General features: G+C 41.5%; 1 protein-coding gene across 6 annotated transcripts in view; it reads left to right on the forward strand.

The window, feature by feature from the left end:
* Positions 1 to 20,877, forward strand: part of LOC148354678 (CUGBP Elav-like family member 5) — a 492,473-nt gene that overhangs the window by 293,233 nt on the left and 178,363 nt on the right. For all 6 annotated transcript variants that reach the window (XM_088349927.1, XM_088349929.1, XM_088349930.1 and 3 more), the window contains one exon: positions 8,134 to 8,182. In XM_088349927.1, coding sequence (XP_088206053.1) covers positions 8,134 to 8,182 — 49 coding nt within the window. The remainder of the gene's footprint in view (positions 1 to 8,133; positions 8,183 to 20,877) is intronic.

Consider the following 20,877-nt stretch of genomic DNA (forward strand, 5'->3'; position numbering starts at 1 on the left):
CTGTCAAAATAGTTGAAGCTTTAGCTTAAGCGTTCAATCTGTTTTCAAGCTTTAACTCCAAGTCTAAAGCTTTAACCTTTCCAGCATTACAGGGAGTGCAGAATTATTAGGCAAGTTGTATTTTTGAGGATTAATTTTATTATTGAACAACAACCATGTTCTCAATGAACCCAAAAGTCTCATTAATATCTAAGCTGAATATTTTGGAAGTTGGAGTGGGGCTTTTTTAGTTTTAGCTATTTTAGGAGGATATCTGTGTGTGCAGGTGACTATTACTGTGCATAATTATTAGGCAACTTAACAAAAAACAAATGTATACCCATTTCAATTATTTATTTTCATCAGGGAAACCAATATAACAGCTCAACATTCACAAATATACATTTCTGACATTCAAAAACAAAACAAAAACAAATCAGTGACCAATATAGCCACCTTTCTTTGCAAGGACACTCAAAAGCCTGCCATCCATGGATTCTGTCAGTGCTTTGATCTGTTCACGATCAACATTGCGTGCAGCAGCAACCACAGCGTCCCAGACACTGTTCAGAGAGGTGTACTGTTTTCCCTCCTTGTAAATCTCACATTTGATGAGGGACCACAGGTTCTCTATGGGGTTCAGATCAGGTGAACAAGGAGGCCATGTCATTAGTTTTTCTTCTTTTAGACCCTTTCTTGCCAGCCACGCTGTGGAGTACTTGGATGCGTGTGATGGAGCGTTGTCCTGCATGAAAATCATGTTTTTCTTGAAGGATGCGGACTTCTTCCTGTACCACTGCTTGAAGAAGGTGTCTTCCAGAAACTGGCAGTAGGACTGGGAGTTGAGCTTGAGTCCATCCTCAACCCGAAAAGGCCCCACAAGCTCATTTTTGATGATACCAGCCCATACCAGTACCCCACCTCCACCTTGCTGGCGTCTGAGGCGGACTGGAGCTCTCTGCCCTTTACCGATCCAGCCACGGGCCCATCCATCTGGCCCATCAAGACTCACTCCCATTTCATCAGTCCATAAAACCTTAGAAAAATCTGTCTTGAGATTTTTCTTGGCCCAGTCTTGACGTTTCAGCTTGTGTGTCTTGTTCAGTGGTGGTCGTTTTTCAGCCTTTCTTACCTTGGCCATGTCTCTGAGTATTGCACACCTTGTGCTTTTGGGCACTCCAGTGATGTTGCAGCTCTGAAATATGGCAAAACTGGTGGCAAGTGGCATCTTGGCAGCTGTACGCTTGACTTTTCTCAGTTCACGGGCAGTTATTTTGCGCCTTGGTTTTTCTACACGCTTCTTGCGACCCTGTTGACTATTTTGAATGTAACGCTTGATTGTTCGATGATCACGCTTCAGAAGCTTGGCAATTTTAAGAGTGCTGCATCCCTCTGCAAGATATCTCACTATTTTTGACTTTTCAGAGCCTGTCAAGTCCCTCTTCTGACCCATTTTGCCAAAGGAAAGGAAGTTGCCTAATAATTATGCACACCTGATATAGGGTGTTGATGTCATTAGACCACACCCCTTCTCATTACAGAGATGCACATCACCTGATATGCTTAATTGGTAGTAGGCTTTCGAGCCTATACAGCTTGGAGTAAGACAACATGCATAAAGAGGATGATGTGGTCAAAATACTCATTTGCCTAATAATTCTGAACTCCCTGTAAGAATAGATGCAAGGAAATGAAGGGTTAAAAACCCACAGTACGAAATAGCAGACTAACTAGCATTGTCAAAAGAATTAAAGCTTTGATGCAAGACTTAAAGCACTTGTCATGCTTCATCTCCAAGTTTAAAACTTTATCTTTGCAAGCATCAAAAATACCTACAAGGAAACGTAGGGGTTAAAAATTCATGGCAAGAAAAAAATATTACAAAAATATTACAAGACAGCAACACAATAACTTGCATTGTCAAGACTTAAAACTTTAACTCGAGCATAAAAGCAGTTTTAGGTTTCAACTCTAAGTTTAAAGATATCTTCAAGGAAATGTAAGGGTGGAAAAACCACAAGTCAGAAATACATATATTTTTAGAAATTGATATAACATTAACATGCTGATTCGCACCGTCAAAATAGCGTTAACACGAGAGTAAAATCAAATGTAAAGCCTTAACTCCAAGGTTAAAGAATTAACTGTCAGCACTAAAAATGGTAAATTTCTGGGTCAAAAACCTTTAAGTTTAAACACAGCAAAAACGGTTAAAAAAGTAGCAACACAATAATACAAGTAAACTAAAGTTAAAGAAAGGAAGCCCCCGAACCGACAGCGATGACTAAGCCTTGTACCCATTTTTTCTAGCAACCGCAGGCTAAATTGTCATTGTTTGTGTTTTCTAGCTGCTTGCTAATACTGTAACAGACGTCGGTTTATTTGCATAAGTGCGGCACTTCGGCTTTTGGGCCAGACGGAACAAACTGAAAGCTATCAGTGGTGGCCGTTAAGGACGATTACGACTTGCTCGTAGGCACACAAATACGCCATTAAAGCCCAATGTTGGAGAGTGAACAGTAACTAGCTTACCAGCCTCCCACGCACGAGCCCCCCCGCCGACATCAGAGCGCAAAGGCGGATTTCGACTCTTCTGCCTTGCGCCCCGCAAAAAAAATCATAGTACTCTTTTGTCTGCGTGACATTTCAAGTGAGATTTCCAGCTGTTGTTTTCTGGAGAATATTTTTGCTCTGGTTTTTTAAGCTTGGGTCGGCCTACCAGAGTGTCTGGCATTAATAGTGATGAAGGATTTATTCAACCCCTAATCCGTCAAGTTTTTCCTCCCAAAAATGTGAGATAGTCCGGTTTGAACCAGTAAATGTATAGCCCAATCTGAAGTTTGCTAGAGAAAACTTGGATTATCCAGAAGAGGATTGGGAGAATGTCCTATGGTCAGATCTGAAATTCTTTAGAGATCACACGGATGATCCAGAAGAAGATTGGGAGGATGTCCTGTAGTCAGATCTAATGTTTGGTAGAGAGCGCAAGAATGATCCAGTAGACAACTGGGAGAAGGTTTTATGGTCAGATCTGAAGTTTGCCACGGAGAACTTCGACGGTCCATACAACTATCTTTAGAATGTCCCACGGGTATTATAGTTAGATCTGAAGTTTGCTAGAGAGATCATAAATGGTCCGGGAAACAACCGGAAGAATCTCCTATTGTCAGATCTGAGGCTTACGATAAAGAACTTAGTCCATGAAAGGACTGGGAGAACATCCGATGGTCAGATCTGAATTTACCAGAGAGAGCCTGGATGGTCCAGAAGGGGAATGGGAGAACATCTTATGTTCAGATCAGATGTTTGCTTGGATGATCCAGAAGAGGCCTGGAAGGACGTCTTATTGTCACATCTGAAGTTCGCTGGAGAACATTTGAGTGGCCTAGAAGAAGACTGGGAGAGTCTTCTGAGGTCGGATCGAAAGTTTAATTAACAACAGTTGGATGAGTCAGAAAAGGACTGGGATAACGTCCTTTATTCGATTAATCCAAAATGGAACTTTTCTTGTTAGAAACACAATTTGAATAATAAGTACGTGAAAAAATAATGACTTGTCTCCAACAATTTCCAGATCTTAACCCCTTAGACAATCTCTGGAAGTAGTTAAAAGAATGTATTGCCCAAAAACAATCCCAAAACATCTGGAGGAGCTCTGCATAAACACCCGCAAATAGTGTGTGAATGTTGCTAGAGAGAGTTTGGGTGATATAGAAGTGGCTCTAGAGGAGATCTGCATGAATGGATTTGCCGACAATCAGCAATAGTGTGTGAGAACCTTTGAAGACTCACACAAAACACTTGTCCTGTTATTTCTATGTCCAGCGATGTTTAAAGTTTGCTAGAAAGCAATCGGGTGATCCACAAGTGGCTTTAAAAGATATTTGCATGAATTAATTTGCCAAAGACCAGCAATAGTGCGTAAAAACCTTATGACAACTAATAGAAAACACTTGACTTACTGTATTCATGTCCATGTCCAGAACCGTATGAAGTTTGCTAGAGAGCATTTGAATTAACCAGAAGTAGGCCTGGGGTTATTCAGGTATGATGAATTAATTTGACAGAAAACAGCAATAGTTGCTGAAAACCTTGCAAAATTTTTGTAGAATTAGCTGTCCTCTGTCATTCACAAATCCAAATCCATCTGAATTTTGCTAGAGGGCACTTGGATTATCCCAAAAAAGCTCCACAAAAGATCTGCATGAAGGAATTTGACAAACAACAGGAATTAGGAATGTAAACCTTTTGAAGACCTACAGAAAACACTTGACTTCCTCTATTTCATTTCCATGTCCAGACATGTCTGAAATTTGCTAGAGAGCATGTGAACGATCCAGAAGTAGGCCTGGGGCAGATATGCATGAATTAATTTGACAAAAAACATCAAAAGTTGCTGAAAACCTTGCGAATAATTCGTAAAATTAGTTGTCCTCTGTCATTCCCAAATCCAAATCCATCTGAATTTTGCTAGAGAGCACTTGTGTTATCCCCAAAAAGCTCTAGATAAGATCTTCATAATGGAATTTGACAAACAATAGGAATTAGGAATGAAAACATTTTGAATACCTACAGAAAACACTCGACCTCTGTCTTTTCCATGTCTACACTCATCTGAAGTTTGCTAGAGAGCACTTGAAATAATACAGAAAAGGATTAGGAAGATCTGACAGCTGTCATAAGAAGAATTATCCTTCATCAAATCCTGTATTTTCCATAATAATTTCCACCCTAAAAATCTTTAAAAATCATACAATTTGATTATTCTGGATTTTTTCTCCTGACGTGGAAACCTGATACTCCCAACTAGCAAACAAAGACATATCCAGCGCTAGTTATTATTTACGACAGGTACATTTATAGAATAATTCCGTTGCGGGAAGGTTACTCCCGTCCTCAAGGTGAAAATGGATACGTTAATGAATAAGGCCCGGCCCTTGCGTCGTATATCAGCATGTTATTAAGAGGTTTTAAAATCCCATTACAGTGTTTCTCCTTGAACATGTCATGCTTTTATTGGACTGGCCTGTCTTTAAAAATGACCTTTTTCTCAGCCCGGCTTGGTAAAGCTAACGTGGTATGACCGAATGGACGAGAACATTGTGTCGTACGGTTTTAATCGAAATTATTTTTGACAGTAAAAAAAAAAAAAGTCGAGGCTTAAAATGAAGGCATCTCTTGTTGGTGTTTCTCTCAGCTTGTAGAAAAATAATTTTTACGCAGCTCAATAGCACATCAAAGCATTTACGGTGACGTTTTTCATATCAATATTTAAATGGGTAAATTAGCAACCAATTACTGAAGTTCAAATATGACAGTTTAACAAAAAATAAGTGGATAGCATTAAAATTGTCAGTTGTCAAATTAGGGTCAGACAAAATGTTCTTATTAACTAATTATTTTCCCTCTTATTTATTCATATCACCCTGTTGTCTCTTTTTATTTTATATGTTCCTTAATCGGTTACAAACATGCAGGCTCTTCAGCCTATTGTCTTTTATTTTCGTTTTTTATTTTTATTTGTATTTTTGTTACAAAATTGCAACAAATGTATTCTATCTGCAGTTATTTTCGTTATTATCATTTTATTTTACTGTATTTAACATAAGAGCGCAAGAACGATCCATAAGACAACTGGGAGAAGGTTTTATGGTCAGATCTGAAGTTTGCCACAGAGAACATCAATGGTCCAGACAACAACAACAAAAAAAATGTTTATATCAACCTAGAGTTTTTTCCTTATCAGGCACGTTTGTGTATTTATGTATTTATCTATCTATATATCTATTTATTTATTTTTTCAGGACACGAACGGAAACAGGACCTAATCACGTAACGTTTCTCACAAGTTTATTGAGATAGAGAGAGGAAGGGCAGCGCCCGTGATCCTGTGCTCGCTAGACGCCGGAAGCATATTGCAAAGGCGGTGTCAGGGACGGAAAAACAGGTCGATTGCTGGGACAGGAGAGCAAATGAGTCATAAGCCAGGACGGGAGGGTAGACTTAGTCGGGATCAAAACAGGTCGTAGCCGGGGACAAACGGGAGCAAAAAACAGGACAGGAGGGAGTCAGGGTCAAAACAGGCTAGCCTAGCATACAAAGGAATTTGCAGACGGACTGACCACAGGGGACAGATAGGTCTGGGTTCAAACACTGACAGGGAGCCAATCAGAACCCGCTGAGGTTGGCCCCAAATGAACGGGCGCAGGTGCTTCGCATCAGTAATCATGACAAAATTACCGTATTTACCGCTCTATAATGCACACCAAATTACAAGGTGCACCCCCAGAAAGTATTATTATGTCATATATTTTTCATATATAAAACACACTGGACTTTAAAGAGCATGGAACTAATACTACAGTAACAACTGCGAGATCTGTGTATGATCGTTGCACATAGTATGTACTTACAGTATATATTAGTGCAATGCTTAATCAGTCGATACATGTTGCTCATCAAAAAAATTGCATGCAACGGGATTCAGGCCCGAGTCGCAACACACCAGAACGTAACCACTAGTCCGCAATTTATACAGACGACATATGAAAAAACACTCAATGTAATCTTATTTAAACACTATTTTTACTCATGGTGCCAGAAACGAATGTTATAGAATGGAGAAAACGAAGTCGTATTGAAAAATATAAAATAAGAAAAAAATCACGACTCTTTGTTGTTGTATTTGATGATGAATCAGACTTTGCGTTTTTTTGTACCTTTCATGTCTTCCTGTTTTCTTTTCCAACATTTGTTTCTGCCACCGGGAGTAAAAATAATGTGCTAATGAGAGCAAATCGAATGCATTTTTGCATGTCATCTGTATCACTGGTAGTCTAGTGGTTAATTGCCACGCCCCGGGTTCGATTCCTGTTTCATGCAATGTTTTGCTATATTGGTTTGTGATGTTTTTCAATTGATTTCTCGTTGTACTAATACTGCACTACTGTAAAACCATGTGTAGTAATACGCACGCATAAATACTGTAAATGGTAAATGGTCTGCATTTATATAGCGCTTTTAAGTCAATGAAGACCTCCCAAAGCGCTTTACAATGTGTTTCACACTTACCCATTCACAGATTCACTCACACACCAATAGGGAGTCTGCCATGCAAGGCACCTAGCTGCTTATTGGGGGCATTAGCGATTCAGTGTATTGCCCAAGTAAAGTTCGACATATAACACGGAGGAGCTGGGAATCGGACCTGCGGCCTCTTGATCCCAAGACGAGCGCTCTACCTCCTGAGAATTTCCGATCGTATCCACCGAACGCCTGCATGGACCAGCTGGCAGAGATGGGAAGCTGCGTCGTGGCCGTCATAGACTACCTGGACTAGTTTACAGGCTGACGGCGTCGCTGCTGTCATGCACTTTCCGGACAAATTTTCAACATGTTACCTAGTGTTTACTATGTTTGTGTACTGTAATGCTAAATCTAATTCACCCTGGTCATCCTGAAAGGGGGATACCGCTTCTCAAGGTTTCTCTTTTTCCTCACGCTGAGGTTTTGAGTTGTTCCTTGCCCGCATGTTGGTTTAAGATCAGGTAATTGTGTCATTGTAATCCTCTGCAGTCCTTTGAGACATTTTTGTGATTAAGGGCTATATACAGTAAATAAATTTGACTTGACTTGACTTGACTTCTTGTTTTCCCGGGTTATAAAGAGCACTTTAAAATTGGTGGCCAAATTGGGGTTTTTAGGTGCGGCTTTTAGTCTGGAAAATACGATATGTGCAGCAAAGCAATGGAAACTTCTTCTCCAACAAACAATAAAACACTCCGCAGGTAAGAACATGGGAGGAAATCAAAAAGAGACGGCGGCTGTGCCTAATCCCTGCAATGGCATTCTTATCGAGGTCCAGTGGATTAGTTGGACTAAACCTCGGCATAGGATCCTCCTCAACCCGACAGACACTCAGTGGCGGCCCTAGGGCCACCGCGATCGATAGGCCCCGATTGATTCGGCTCTAGCTCGTCCTGATGCCGGATTCACCTTTATTAGGACTGCTTCTTGGCTTCCTTGCTCAATCTCTTGTTGAGGATGCTTTTCTGGCTCCTCGGGCAGAACAACAGATGGAGACAATGATGTTTTTTTATGTTATTAAAGAGAAAGAGAGGTCTAAGATCGTGTTTTTTGTTTCTTTCCTTGCAGATGACTCGCCCGATCCAGGTCAAACCTGCAGACAGTGAGAGCCGTGGAGGTAAGAGAATATATTTTATTTTTTCTTTGGGGGGGTTAAAACAATTTTCCAATGCACTGCAATGTTGGTTGAGGTTTTGTGTTCTTGGGTGGTTCGTAACAGCTGAACTGGGGGTCAGCAACAAGCAGCTTTGGAGCAGCGTGTGGCTCTTTGGCACTCCCTAGTGGCGCCCAGGTTCTTTTTCTCAAAAATATCTGATAATGGGAAATGACATGGTTTCTGTAGGAGGACAAACATTTTTAACATTTTCTAATCAATACAGTAAATATTTATTCAGTATTTGTTGCCTTCTTTGAAAAGCTTATGTACAGCTTTTACCTTTCGTTTTTGGTTCAATATGGCTCTTTCTGTCAGGACCAGAACGGAGACACTTCCGTTGCATTTTTCTCAGCTTTATTGTAAGAAAGGAAAGGGTTTCACCCACGATCCGGTGATCGCTGGACGCGGGAAGCAGGTCGCTCCGAAAGCGGAAGTGGGACTTCTGTGGCGAGCGATGGCGGTGTCAAGAATGGAAAAAAACGGGTCAGTAGCTGAAACAGGAGAGCAAAAAACATGGTCGGGATCAGAAACAGGTCAAAAGCCAGGAGAGCAGAGTAGACGTGGTCAGGATCAAAAAGCGGGTCGAAGCCAGGAGAACAGGGTTTAAATATTGGGGAAGCCATTCAGTCAACAAGCTGCAGATGGCGCCACACGGGCGGGGCGCCATGACAACAGTGACACTGTTTTGTGTTCCCAACTTCTGATCCCAACCAAGCATATTTGTATAATGATAAAACTCAGGGTACACAACAATACACAAACTCTCACCCCATTCAAAGACGATTGTTCTCATTTCAAGTATAATTCATCTTTGTACAGTCACACACACACTCAAACACACACACATGCACACAGAATACTAAGAATAATAGAAAAAATAAAAAATAAATCATAAAACATTATTAATAAAACTAATAATGATAAATACATAGTGGTAATAAGAATTCAAACCAAACATGAATTAGACTTAGAAAAAGTAATTTAGATTAAAAAAAAATAATAATAAATAACAAAATAAAATTTTTAATCAAGTGATTAATGATATAAAAGCAACACAATTTTATGGAGAATGTAAATGAGGTTTGTCAGCTTAAACATGATCACTTGCTTTGTTTTACCGTATTAAATATAACATGACCTCAAGTTTTTTTTTATATAATCACCCATTTGGAGGATTATTTGGGATAAATACATTTTTCTAACAAAATTAGTGATTTCTAAACTCAAATTGACTTTTTTTGAGAGTTCTCAAGAGATTTAATTTTATGTAGCATCTTCTGTCAGGGCCAGAACGGAAACAGGACCCACTTACGTTACGTTTCATTGAAGGAAAGAGGAAGGGCTGAGCCCACGATCCGGTGTTCGCTGGACGCGGGAAGCAAGTCGTTCTCGTACTGGGATTGTGATCTGAACACGGAAGTGAATCTTCCAAAGCGGGCGATGGCGGTGTCAGGTACGGAAAACATGGGTCGGTAGCCGGGACTGGGAGAGCAAGGCGTGGTCGGGGTCTGAAACGAGTCGTAAGCCAGAACGGGAGAGTAGACGTAGTCGGGGACAAAAAGAAGTCGTAAGCCGGGACGGGAGAGACGTGGTCAGAATCCAAACGGGTCATAGCCGGAGACAGACTGGAGCAAAAACGGGACAGGTGGGATTCAGGGTCGAAAAAGGCTTGCCTAGTATACACTGAGGTTCACAGACGGACTGACAACAGGGGACTGACAGGACTGGGTTTTTGTCGGGGCAGGGAGCCAATCAGAACCTGCGGCAGTTGGCGCCAAGCAGAAACAGGTGAGCCACATCAGTAATCATGACATGTTTCTGAATTAATGACATATTTTTGACTTCGTAAATATCTAAAAAAATACTTTAGAAAAAAATGAATAAGTGACAAATAATGGCAAAAGCTGATTTAAAAAAAAAAAATGGCGTCAGGGTGGGAGGAATCTTGTGGATTGAAATAAAATTAACCTTATTTGGGGGTTGGTTTGAACACAATTCCACTTCCTGAATTACTGTCTTTGTTATTATTAAAAACTCTTTTAATATTGATGATTTTGGTTGTTTTTTTAAATCACACTGAGTTTTCTGTTGGAAACTTGAGCGTAAACAGTGCAGAGGGGGCGTCTTGGAAAGCGGCAATGAAGGAGTGGGCGGATGCAACTTGGCAAACAATCAATATATTTGCAGGGCCCTCGCCAAGTTCCTCATTACTCTGGCTTAATTCTGTCGCCTTTGATCGCGCTGTTTTTTTGGGAGGAACAAATTCTCTCCCGGGCGTCCATGTATGTTAATGTGATTGAGAGGGCGTCTTTCCAAAAGTTGGGAATCATTCCTGTTGGGTCCCAGAAGCCCTGATCAATCTGCTTTTGTTTTTCCTTTTTTTCATAAAATATAGAGAAGTGATTACATTTGCATGGAGGGAATAGTATGGCTGGGATAAGTAGTGGGATTTTTGGGGCAATCCGATTGAATTTTTATGCACCTAAAGACAAACTGATAACCCCATTTACTCGCATTTAACTTAAATTAAGGAATTATTTTAACCATGTCACTCACCCAAATCAACAAAAGACTGTTTTGTTTGATTGAAACTGTGCTCTTTTCCAGCATCCTGTTTAACAGGTAGAAAAAAGGCTAGCCTAGTATACACAGAGATTCGCAGATGGACCGACAACAGGGGATTGACAGAACAGGGTTCAAATAGTGACAGGGAGCCAATCAGAACCCCCGGCGGTTGGCCCCAAATGAGCTGGCACAGCTGAGTCACATCAGTAATCATGACAAACAAATATATTCCAATGTGATCAGACGAAAAAAAGCAATACTGTATTTGATTTTGGATATGTAAGAAATCTTCCATTTTTAACAAGCCAATTATCAAATTCCTTGTAACAAAAGTGGGCCAAATTTACCTATTAGAAAACAAAAAACAAAAATAATAATAATAGCATTTTTCTATCATTCATGCAACTGAAATATTTTGTTTTTAAATATATTTGGACTGGAATACAATAAAGTGCTAAATTATATCAACCAAAAGCACACTTTGTCCAAGTAGAAGTTATACACAGTAAAGAAAATTCATGATTCATGGTGCAGACCTTGGCTTTGGTGGCCCCTACATAATTTAAAAATGAGACCCTTGTACTAATGTATCAAGCTCATCTTGGGGGCCACATGAAGCCTTCTCACGGACTATATATGGTCTTGACTTGACTTCAATATTGGTAAAATAACCCTCCTATGGAAATTGGAATATTTGCAGTCAGACTAGGACTTTAATCGGATTTATGTAGGTGTTTGCTGGGCTTTAGTCTTAAACTCATTTTAGCTCAGGGGCCACATAGTAGAAAAAAAACATTCTCATGGGGGCCAGACTGGTCAAGTCATGTTTATTTGTATTGCCCTTAATCACAAAAGTCTCAAAGGGATGCACAGACTACCATTACATCATCCCCTCATCTCAAACCTACATGATGGCAAGGAAAAACTCAAGAACCTCGGCATAAGGAAAATGAAAAAAACCTTGCGAAGGGGCTGCACTTGAAGTAATCCCCCTTCCAGGGTGACCAGGCTGCAAGATGTTGCAAGGGCATCAACAGAAAATACACAGACATCATCAAATTAATGAACGTGTCCCTTAGCTCGAGGTCTGTGAGACTTTTTAGAAGCTCACAATCAAATTCTGATTCAGGGATGCAATATGTTTCATAATGAAACAGTAATTGAGGGTTTTTCTTCAGTATTTTTTAATTCACTCATTTTTTTTTACTATTATCATTGTTTTTGTTTATGTGCATTTGGAAAAAAAAAAAAAAAACCCGAACAACAATTGTATATATTTCCACTATAGTGTATTTAACTTGAGGGAAACCCATGCAGATTGGAAAGTGACAAAGGTAGTTTCATACACACACTAATTTGAAAGACTGATCAAAAATATTTAAAAGTCATTCCGCTTTGTGTTTTTATTTTTTTATGAAAATGTTAACCTGAATATGGGAACTTCGCTGTTAGATTTCATATCTATCATAGAAAAGAGCTATAGCTTTTTCAAACCTCTGCCAAGACCCAGGTGCTATTTATCTATTTTTTGAATTGTATTTTTTAATCTTTCCCTTGACAGCGAGTCAGTAACTTTTATTACAAGCATAATAACATCAGAATAGGTTTCTTCAATGATCTCTGGTTGATTAATGGTTGTCAGCAAATATAGATGGTGATTTGCAAGTGGCGTCTGGCTTTGGTGACCTCCAGTGTACAGATTTAATTCTGCAGGTCATTGTGGCTCATTTTTCTCTCGTGCTTCTCTCAGCAATATATCGCGGGCCACAAAAAATGGAAGGGCCCAAGAGTTTGACTGATGTACTTTAGATAATCAGGATACTGGTTATTGTCCTATTCCAATCGGATTATTGGCTGCAGGTAAATATACCCAGTGTTTCGAGCTACATGAAGCATTCAGCTTCAATTCAAAACCTGCGCCGATTCGGAGGACCAGTCTCTTGTCCACCCGTCAGTCCGGGCTTCAAAGGACGGGACAAACCCGGTAGAGTCGTTGCGAAGGCCAATAAAGCCTAACAGAGAAACTGCCTTGGTTGCTTCCCCGCTTCCTTACCTTCACTCAGCGTGTAATAGGAGTGATTAGACAAGCCAAAGATTGATGTCCCCTATAGCTCCATCGATTTAGCCATTGTGCTGCTGTGTGTCCACATTAACAATGACACTCAGCTGCCTGCTAGAGAGTTCCCGGGACGCAACGGTCAGTCAACGCCTCGTCCGCTTAACTGACCGGCCTGAAGACCCCTTCGAGGAAAAGAACTAGCGTCCAGGGAACACCATCATCTTAAATGAGCGTGCGTGAGTGGTGCCGGAGGGACCGTCAACTCAGAGTTAGATTATTTTCCACGGTGCGAGCCAAAGACTGGCGAGAATGGACAAAATCCAAATCGGGTGCAAGCGGCTATTTGGAAAGGATCCAGAGGGGCAGTTGCACTGCAAAAACAGTCATACGCAGGGTTGGGTAGGGTTACTTTAACTGGATTACTTTCAATTACTTTTGGATTACTCCAATACCAAATATGCTAATAAAAGACAAAAGAAACTGAATATGAATAAAATTACTACATTTTGTGCAGGCTTGGGGAGTAATGGAATACATGGAACGGCAAAAATGATGTTGGCAAGCTTTTGGATTTATTTTCATTTTGTTTCTGTCGCATTTTATGTTAGTTTTGCCGGAGATCGAAGAGATCAAAGCCAGGAGAGAAAGCTTACCACGTGTTGTGAGTCATCATTTTATTCATATTTAGTTTATTTTGTCTTTTATTAGCATATTTGGTATTGGAGTAATCCAAAAGTAATCGAAAGTAATCCATTTAAAGTAACCCAACCCTGGTCATACGGGCAAAAACATATGCTTAATTTAAGAATAATTGTTCTATTTTCAATTTGTTTGAACTGTTTTTTGTGAAAGTATACATAAAAGAGCTGCGCAGATTTTGGAGATTTTTTTACTCTCTGCTTCCATCCTCTGGCTTGTGTTATTATTGAAGCCTCAAACAGCTTGTTCATAATGCACGTGCAAGTACATGCATTTCTTAAGAGCACTTGAGTAAATGGCTTATTTTTCAACTTTCTTAGGGTTTCGGTTGGCGTTTCACTGCTACTTGAATCAAAAGTCTTTTTCCTGTCCAGAAAAAAGGGTAGACCCAATCGCGTAACGTTTCTCACAAGTTTATTGAGATAGAGAGAGAGGAACGGCAGCGCTCGCGATGCGGTGTTCGCTAGACGTGGGAAGCAAGTTGCTCTTGCACTCGGATTATGATCCGAATACGGAAGTGGATCTTCCGTAGCGGGTGATGGCGGTGTCAGAGACGGAAAAAACAGGTCGGTAGCCGGGACAGGAGAGCAAAAACGGGTTCGGGGTCAGAAATGGGTCATAAGCCGGGATTGGAGAGCAGAATTAGTCCGGATCAAAAACGTGTCGTAAGCCGGAGACAAACTGGGAGATCAGAAACAGGCAGGTGGGAAAACGGATGCAAAAACGGGACAGGCAGGAGTCAGGGTCAAAAAAAGCTTTGCTTGTATCAACAGAGGTTCGCAGGCGGACTGACAACAGGGGATTGAGAGGACTGGGTTTAAATAGGGTCAGGGAGCCAATCAGAGCCCGCAGCGGTTGGCCCCAAAAGAGCGGGCACAGCTGAGTCACATCAGTAATCATGAAAATACATTTTATTCTGTTACTAGAACACTACTACTCAACGAGAGACTCCTCATCGCTTTCTTTAGCATGCCTCCAATTCGCTTATTTTCCCTTGATAAGAGACTTTAGTTCCAAGGTCAAAAAAAGGCAAGAACTGACCTCCAGAAACGGATCCTCTGAGGATTCTATGTGTGCTATTTGATCCTATCGACTCTCAGTTTGTGGTATGTTCTGATGCTTAGGAAGTGCTGAATTAATTACCCCATGTGTGCACTTGAGGGGAAGACGCTAGGGATAGTCAGTCTGCCCTACTCTCCTTTCGACACTCTTCTGTTCAATAGGGGCAACCTATTCCTCGGTGTGTCACGATACACTAATTAGTGCCATAATCTCATTAAGGTGAGGAAAGATAAGAGTATAATCATTAGGAAAGACATTTTTACATCTGCTGGACTCGAGCACCTGTAGGTTGTCCCCAAAGCTAAAAACCACAATAGTCTAAAACTTAAACAGCCAGGCATCAAACCAACAATAGTATGGATGCATCAAATTTTCAGCACTGAAAATATTAATGTAGAAAAACCTAAAAACGGCTTCAGAATCTTGTGATTATGTCTTGTTTAAGGTGAGGAGAGCCATGTGAAACTGGCTTTTACTTGGGGGTGAGTCTGGGCTCAACGCGGTTCCATGTTTTTCCACATGTTGCTTCCACATTTCTGTTAGCCGCTAGCCGGACTTTAGCTAATGTTTTACGTACAAACAATACAAAAATAAAATACTACACTTGAGGCATTTTAATTTATAAATATATACTTTTATTTGTTTGTGGCTTTCTATTTTCCATGATCCTGACTTTGGCCAATGTTTACTTTTGTACAATACAGAATTAACTGACTTCAATGGAGGCGTTTTAATTCATAAACACCATTTTTAGTTTGTGTGATTGGGGATTTTTAACCTGGTTTCAGCACAAAAACAACATCAACAAAAAATCAACAAAACGTAACAATAAAATAGTGTGACACAAACAGCTGTACAATACAACAATATGATGCATAATCTGTCAGGACCAGATCGGAGACAGGACCCACCTGCGTTGCGTTTCTCACAAGTTTTATTGCAAAAAAGAGTAAGGGTTGCGCCCACGATGCGGTGATTGCTGGACGCGGGAGCCAGGCCGTTCCGAATGCGGAAGTGGATCTTCCTTGGCGAGTGATGGCTGTGTCAGCAACAGAAAAACGGGTTAGTATCCGGGACAGGAGAGCACGAATGTGGTTGGGGTCGTAAGCGAGTCGTAAGCCAGGAAAGGAGAGTACATGTGGTCGGGGATAAAAAAAGGTCGAAAGCCGGGACAGGAAAGTAGATGTGGTCAGGATCAAAGACGGGTCGAAGCCGCGGGACAGACGGGAGCAAAAAACAAGTGGGAGTCAGGGTCGAAAAAGTCTTGCCTAGTGAAAACTGAGGTTCGAACTGACAAAAGGGGACAGATAGGTGTGGATTTAAATACGAACAGGGAGCCAATCAGAGTCCAACGCAGTTGGCGCCAAAGGAGCGGGCACAGGTGATTTACATCGGTAATAATGACATAATCATGTGCCCTAATCGAGTAGGCTCTAGGAGAAACTTTAAAGTTTCTACTTCTATTACAATTTGTTCTCGCAGAAAAGACCCAATTAAAATAAAAACAAAATCCTACCCGCCCCATTTGACATTCAGTTTATTTATTTTTTAAATCGAATCGCTAGAATTAAAGTATGCGCGAGGAGAGTTCAATTTACTATTCTTATAGTTTTACTTTGGCAAATTTGCAAGTGCAAAATGTTTGTCGCATCAGACTGCACTACCTACTGCACCAGCATCCACAATTCTTCAGTTTTCTTTACATTTTTCTAAAAAAAAAAAAAAGATTTTTAATTGACATGAAAATCAATAAAATAATCAGTGTATTTAAAAACACAAGTAATGACCAACAATCTCCACAAAAAATCACCATAAACCCCCAAGAGCTTGAACCTTCAGATTCAGATTCAGATTCAGATATACTTTATTGTCATTCTTGTACACGTGTATACAGAACGAAATGTCGATACATCTGACCCGCACAGTTTCCTTGAATGTACAGATATAAATAAAATGTTGTATTGAGTTGGAGTATTGAAGTAATAATAATTTTATAAATTAATATAGCTATGTATAGTAATATACAGTAGTGCAAAGAGTGCAAGAGGAGCACCTAACCAGATGTGCAAAATGGGCAGTCAGGTAAACAAGTCACTATACAATAACAATAACACTGGAGTATGATAGTGCAGAGGAGAACAGATGTGCAAAGGAGTGGCTAGGTATAAGAGAACTGCCAGTAGTGCAAAAAAAAAAACAAAAACAAACAGAGGTACAGATTAGCAGCTGTGTAGGCTTACTGTGTGTGTGATTGACCATTTAACAGTCTAATGGCCAGGGGGACAAAGCTGTTGCAGAACCTGGTGGTCCTGCACCGCACACTGCAGTACCTCTTCCCAGAGGCTAGCAGAGTGAACAGTCCATGATGGGGGTGAGAGGGGTCCCTAATGATGTTCTTGGCTCGGGATATGCAGTGCTTCTGGCCAATGTCCTGAATGGAGGGGAAAGAAGTCCCGATGATTTTCTCTGCTGTCCTCATCACTCTCCTCACACTACCCCAGTCGGAGGCACTGCAGCCTCCACACCACACAGAGATACAGCTGGTCAGGATGCTCTCTATGGTGCCCCTGTAGAATGTGATAAGGGTGGGTGGGGGCATGTGGGCTCTCCTCATCCTCCGCAGTCACCAAATTTTAATGTTTGGAGCTGCCACATCAGATTAGGGGTAGGAACCATAAATCGTGGCAATCTGGAGAGACAAGAACATAGACGTGAAATCAAAGATCAGACTCATGCAAGCGCTCGTTACTTTCATCTACCTCTATGCTTAAGCTGCGAAACATGGGCAGACTAAAACTGCAGCGGTATGGTCACTTCACATAATCAACAGGACTGGCCAAGGAGGAGGAGAGAGAGCCTGAAAAATAACTGAGCTGACAACATTAAGAAATTGAATGTTGCCACATTTGCTAAGACCCCAAAAGTGGCCACGAACTGTCAACAGTGTCATCAACTGGAACAGGAGGCAAACCCAAATGCGTGACGTTTCACACACAAGCCTTTTATCTTCCGGGAAAGGAGCAGTCATCCACGTTAGGCAGCATTATGCCGTGGAATGACAGGAAGCCAGAGCCCGACGAGAGCGATACTAATTGCCCGAGCAGATATCGTACAGATGGGGTCTAAACCGGACAACAGGACGGGACAGACAGGAATTGATATCAAAACAGGACATCAAAATTAAACAGGACAAACTAGACGGGAACACAACTGAAGATCAATAATCAACAGGACAAAAACAGACGGGAATGATACCGGGCAGGAAACAGCATCAGGAAACTAGACAGAGTCAAAACCCACGTCTTGCTGGGCAGAGATTTGTTGACTGACTGACAAAGGGTAAGTTAGAGCACTAAGCTTAAATAGAAGCAAAGCCAATCTGTCAACGAGCTGCAGCTGGCACCACATGGGCGGGTCCAATTGAGTGTTAGCTGTTCAGAGGTGCGTCTTCCTCGGTGCCTTGGCAACCTAGGCGGTTAAGGGATCTGTGAACAGTGAACCTTGAATTTTAAGTGGTTGACTATACTTATTTCAATCTTACTTGGTAATAACACAAAACATTGCAACAACATGGTAATAACATAAATCAATATTGTAGGAATGCATTGCAAACGGGTAGGCCTTTGGGCTAATCAGTACCTAAGCTATATGTATATTATTTTCAGCAAAGCCTTTTCGGTTTTCAGTTTTGGCTCCTACTTTTTAATTTGGTGCATCCTGAAACAATATCAAGTTCATGATAAAAGCAAATTCCATTCTTTATATATCATCATTAAATACAAACAGAGCTGTTTTCTTTCAGAAGGGATCCCCTGGTTTCCCCCTCCACTATCTGACATCGAAAAACCAACGGGCTAACCACGTGGCACGACACAAAAGTCTTCTACGAAATCAAAGGGAAAGGGTACGCTGGAGTAAATCCATCCAAACACTCCATCAGCCCCCGCTGCTGCTTACAAAGACACACTGCGAAATGAATATTAATGGCCAATCAGCCACCTAATCTAGCAGAAAAACAGACAAGCCGCCAAGGACAGTAAAGACCATCGAGAGGCGCTGTTGTTGAGGCAACTCAGGACCAGACAGAAGATTTTAAGGGTAATCCCGAATTCTAAAACATGCGAAATGTGAGGAAATAGCACATTGTTTTTGGGTCCGTCTTATAGTCTGGAAAATAGGGTAAGTGGTTGGGTTGGCTTTAATACCTGCGAACCTGGGTCGTGTCGGACTGAAAGTTTTCAGGCTCGATCTTACCTCACCCGTTTTCTCCTCGGATAGCCAGATTGATTTTCCATCTCGTGTGGCACTGACGACCGACACTGGGGGTTGCTGATATTTCAGTTTTGAAGAGCTGTTCAGAACCCCTGCGCATCCCCTCCATAGGGCTCGGACTCGGCACCCTGGAGAAATCAGCTTCCACCGCTTTGATTTCCCTCTAAACGTTCTGCTCCCCGACAACACCATTCGACCATGTACTTGCATCAAAACCTTTTGATTAGATTGTCTTGTTTCCACGTCTTGTTTTAGTCCGGCCAATCTCACTTGTCTTGTAAATGGAGATTGGAAGATGGTGTTTTATGAACGTGTCAGACAGGACGAAAGGAAGACTGAGATCACTTGCGCTCGTTTCTTGGTTTTATTGAAAGGAAGGAAATGACAAGGCGGGATTATTCGATCCGTTGGTTGGCGGATTTACTGAACTTGACAGGCGGGTGAAGGCTTGGCGGGAATGGTCACGGACAGGCGTAATCCTAGTGTTGTTGGCCGGGGATGGAGAAGAAGGGCGTCGTAGTATTCGGAAAAGAGTTCAGGAGTCAGACGAGCAGGGCAGGTCGTAGGCAATTACAAAAACGGGTCGGCAACGGAGATCAATCAGAAGAAAACAGGGAGCAGGCAAAGAGTCAGAAGTACGGGCTTACTGAGCTCAAGGCAACAGGTAGCGTGAGTACAATCAGACAACTTGATTCCGGAAGCTGAGGAGTTAAATGGACAGGGTGTGCCAATCAGCTGTCCTGGCTGATGGCGCCAAAACCTGAGCACAGGTGTTCCCAATCCAGGTGATTGTGACAGAACGAAATTTGACAGGAGATGAGAAACCGATGAGGGAAAATACGCACATTGCAGAATGAAAGAAAACATGTCGGTCAAACATAAAGCTCTTGTTTAAAATTTGCTGACTCGGATGTCTGTCATTAAATTCCTGGAAAGTTTTGAAATCATTTAAGATTTATTTAAATCTTGCAAGGACTTTTGGCCATCTTAAAGCTGGATATCCAAAACTCATACCTGTCAACCTCCACGGCTCCATGCCCGTACAAACTGTCGTATTTTCCCGTACATAATACCAAATCATACACCACATTTTTCTTTTTTCGGAAAGATGCATGATGGGAAATCCCCAGGCGGCAGAAACATGGCACAGTAGCATCAAACAGCTCGCTTCTTTTGCAACGTAAAAAAACGATACCGAAATAGAGGCTTCCGCGGCAAACTCCTTTGACTTGATTGATTTGCCGTTTCGTGATAGTCGGTGTATACCGGACGGTACCCATCTTTGACAAATTTGCGTTTTTCCGTACAGATTTCCTTGTACGTCGTATTTGTCTTAAAATGCATAAAAAACTTACTTTGTACAGCAAAACCGTACAGGTTGACAGGTATGAAGACTATTATTCAAAAAGTGTCCATTTCTCTTATTGGTCCTTTGTCAGCATTTCCCTTTACTCAATTACCTGTTTTCAATTTGCGAGAGAAGTACAGTAGACCCCCGGTATACGACAATAATCCATTCCTGTCATAATTACTAATGTGAATCACCTGTGCCCGCTCATTTGGCGGAAACCTCTGCGGGATCTGATTGGTTCCCTGTCCCTATTCAAACCCAGTCCTGTCAATCTCCTGTTGTCAGTCCATCTGCGAACCTCTGTGTATACAAAGCAAGCCTTTTTCGACCCTGACTCCCACCTGTCCCGTGTTTGCTCCCGATTGTCTCCGGCTACGAACTGTTTTGATCCTGACCATGTCTGCGCTACAGTCCCGGCTTACGACCCATTTTTGATCCAGACTACGTCTTCTCTTCCGTCCCTGACACCGCCATCGCTCGTTACGGAAGATCCACTTCCGTGTTCGGATCACAATCCGAGTGCGAGAAAGACTTGCTTCACGCGTCCAGTGAGCATCGGATCGCGGGCGAGGCCCTTCCTTTTTCTTTCAATAGAATTGTGAAAAAACATTACGCGATTGGGTCTACCCTGTGTGCTGGTCGTGAAAA

This window comes from Urocampus carinirostris, chromosome 12 (assembly GCF_059441175.1).
Source record: "Urocampus carinirostris isolate Australia breed hairy pipefish chromosome 12, RoL_Ucar_1.0, whole genome shotgun sequence".
Classification (NCBI taxonomy): Eukaryota; Metazoa; Chordata; class Actinopteri; order Syngnathiformes; family Syngnathidae; genus Urocampus; species Urocampus carinirostris.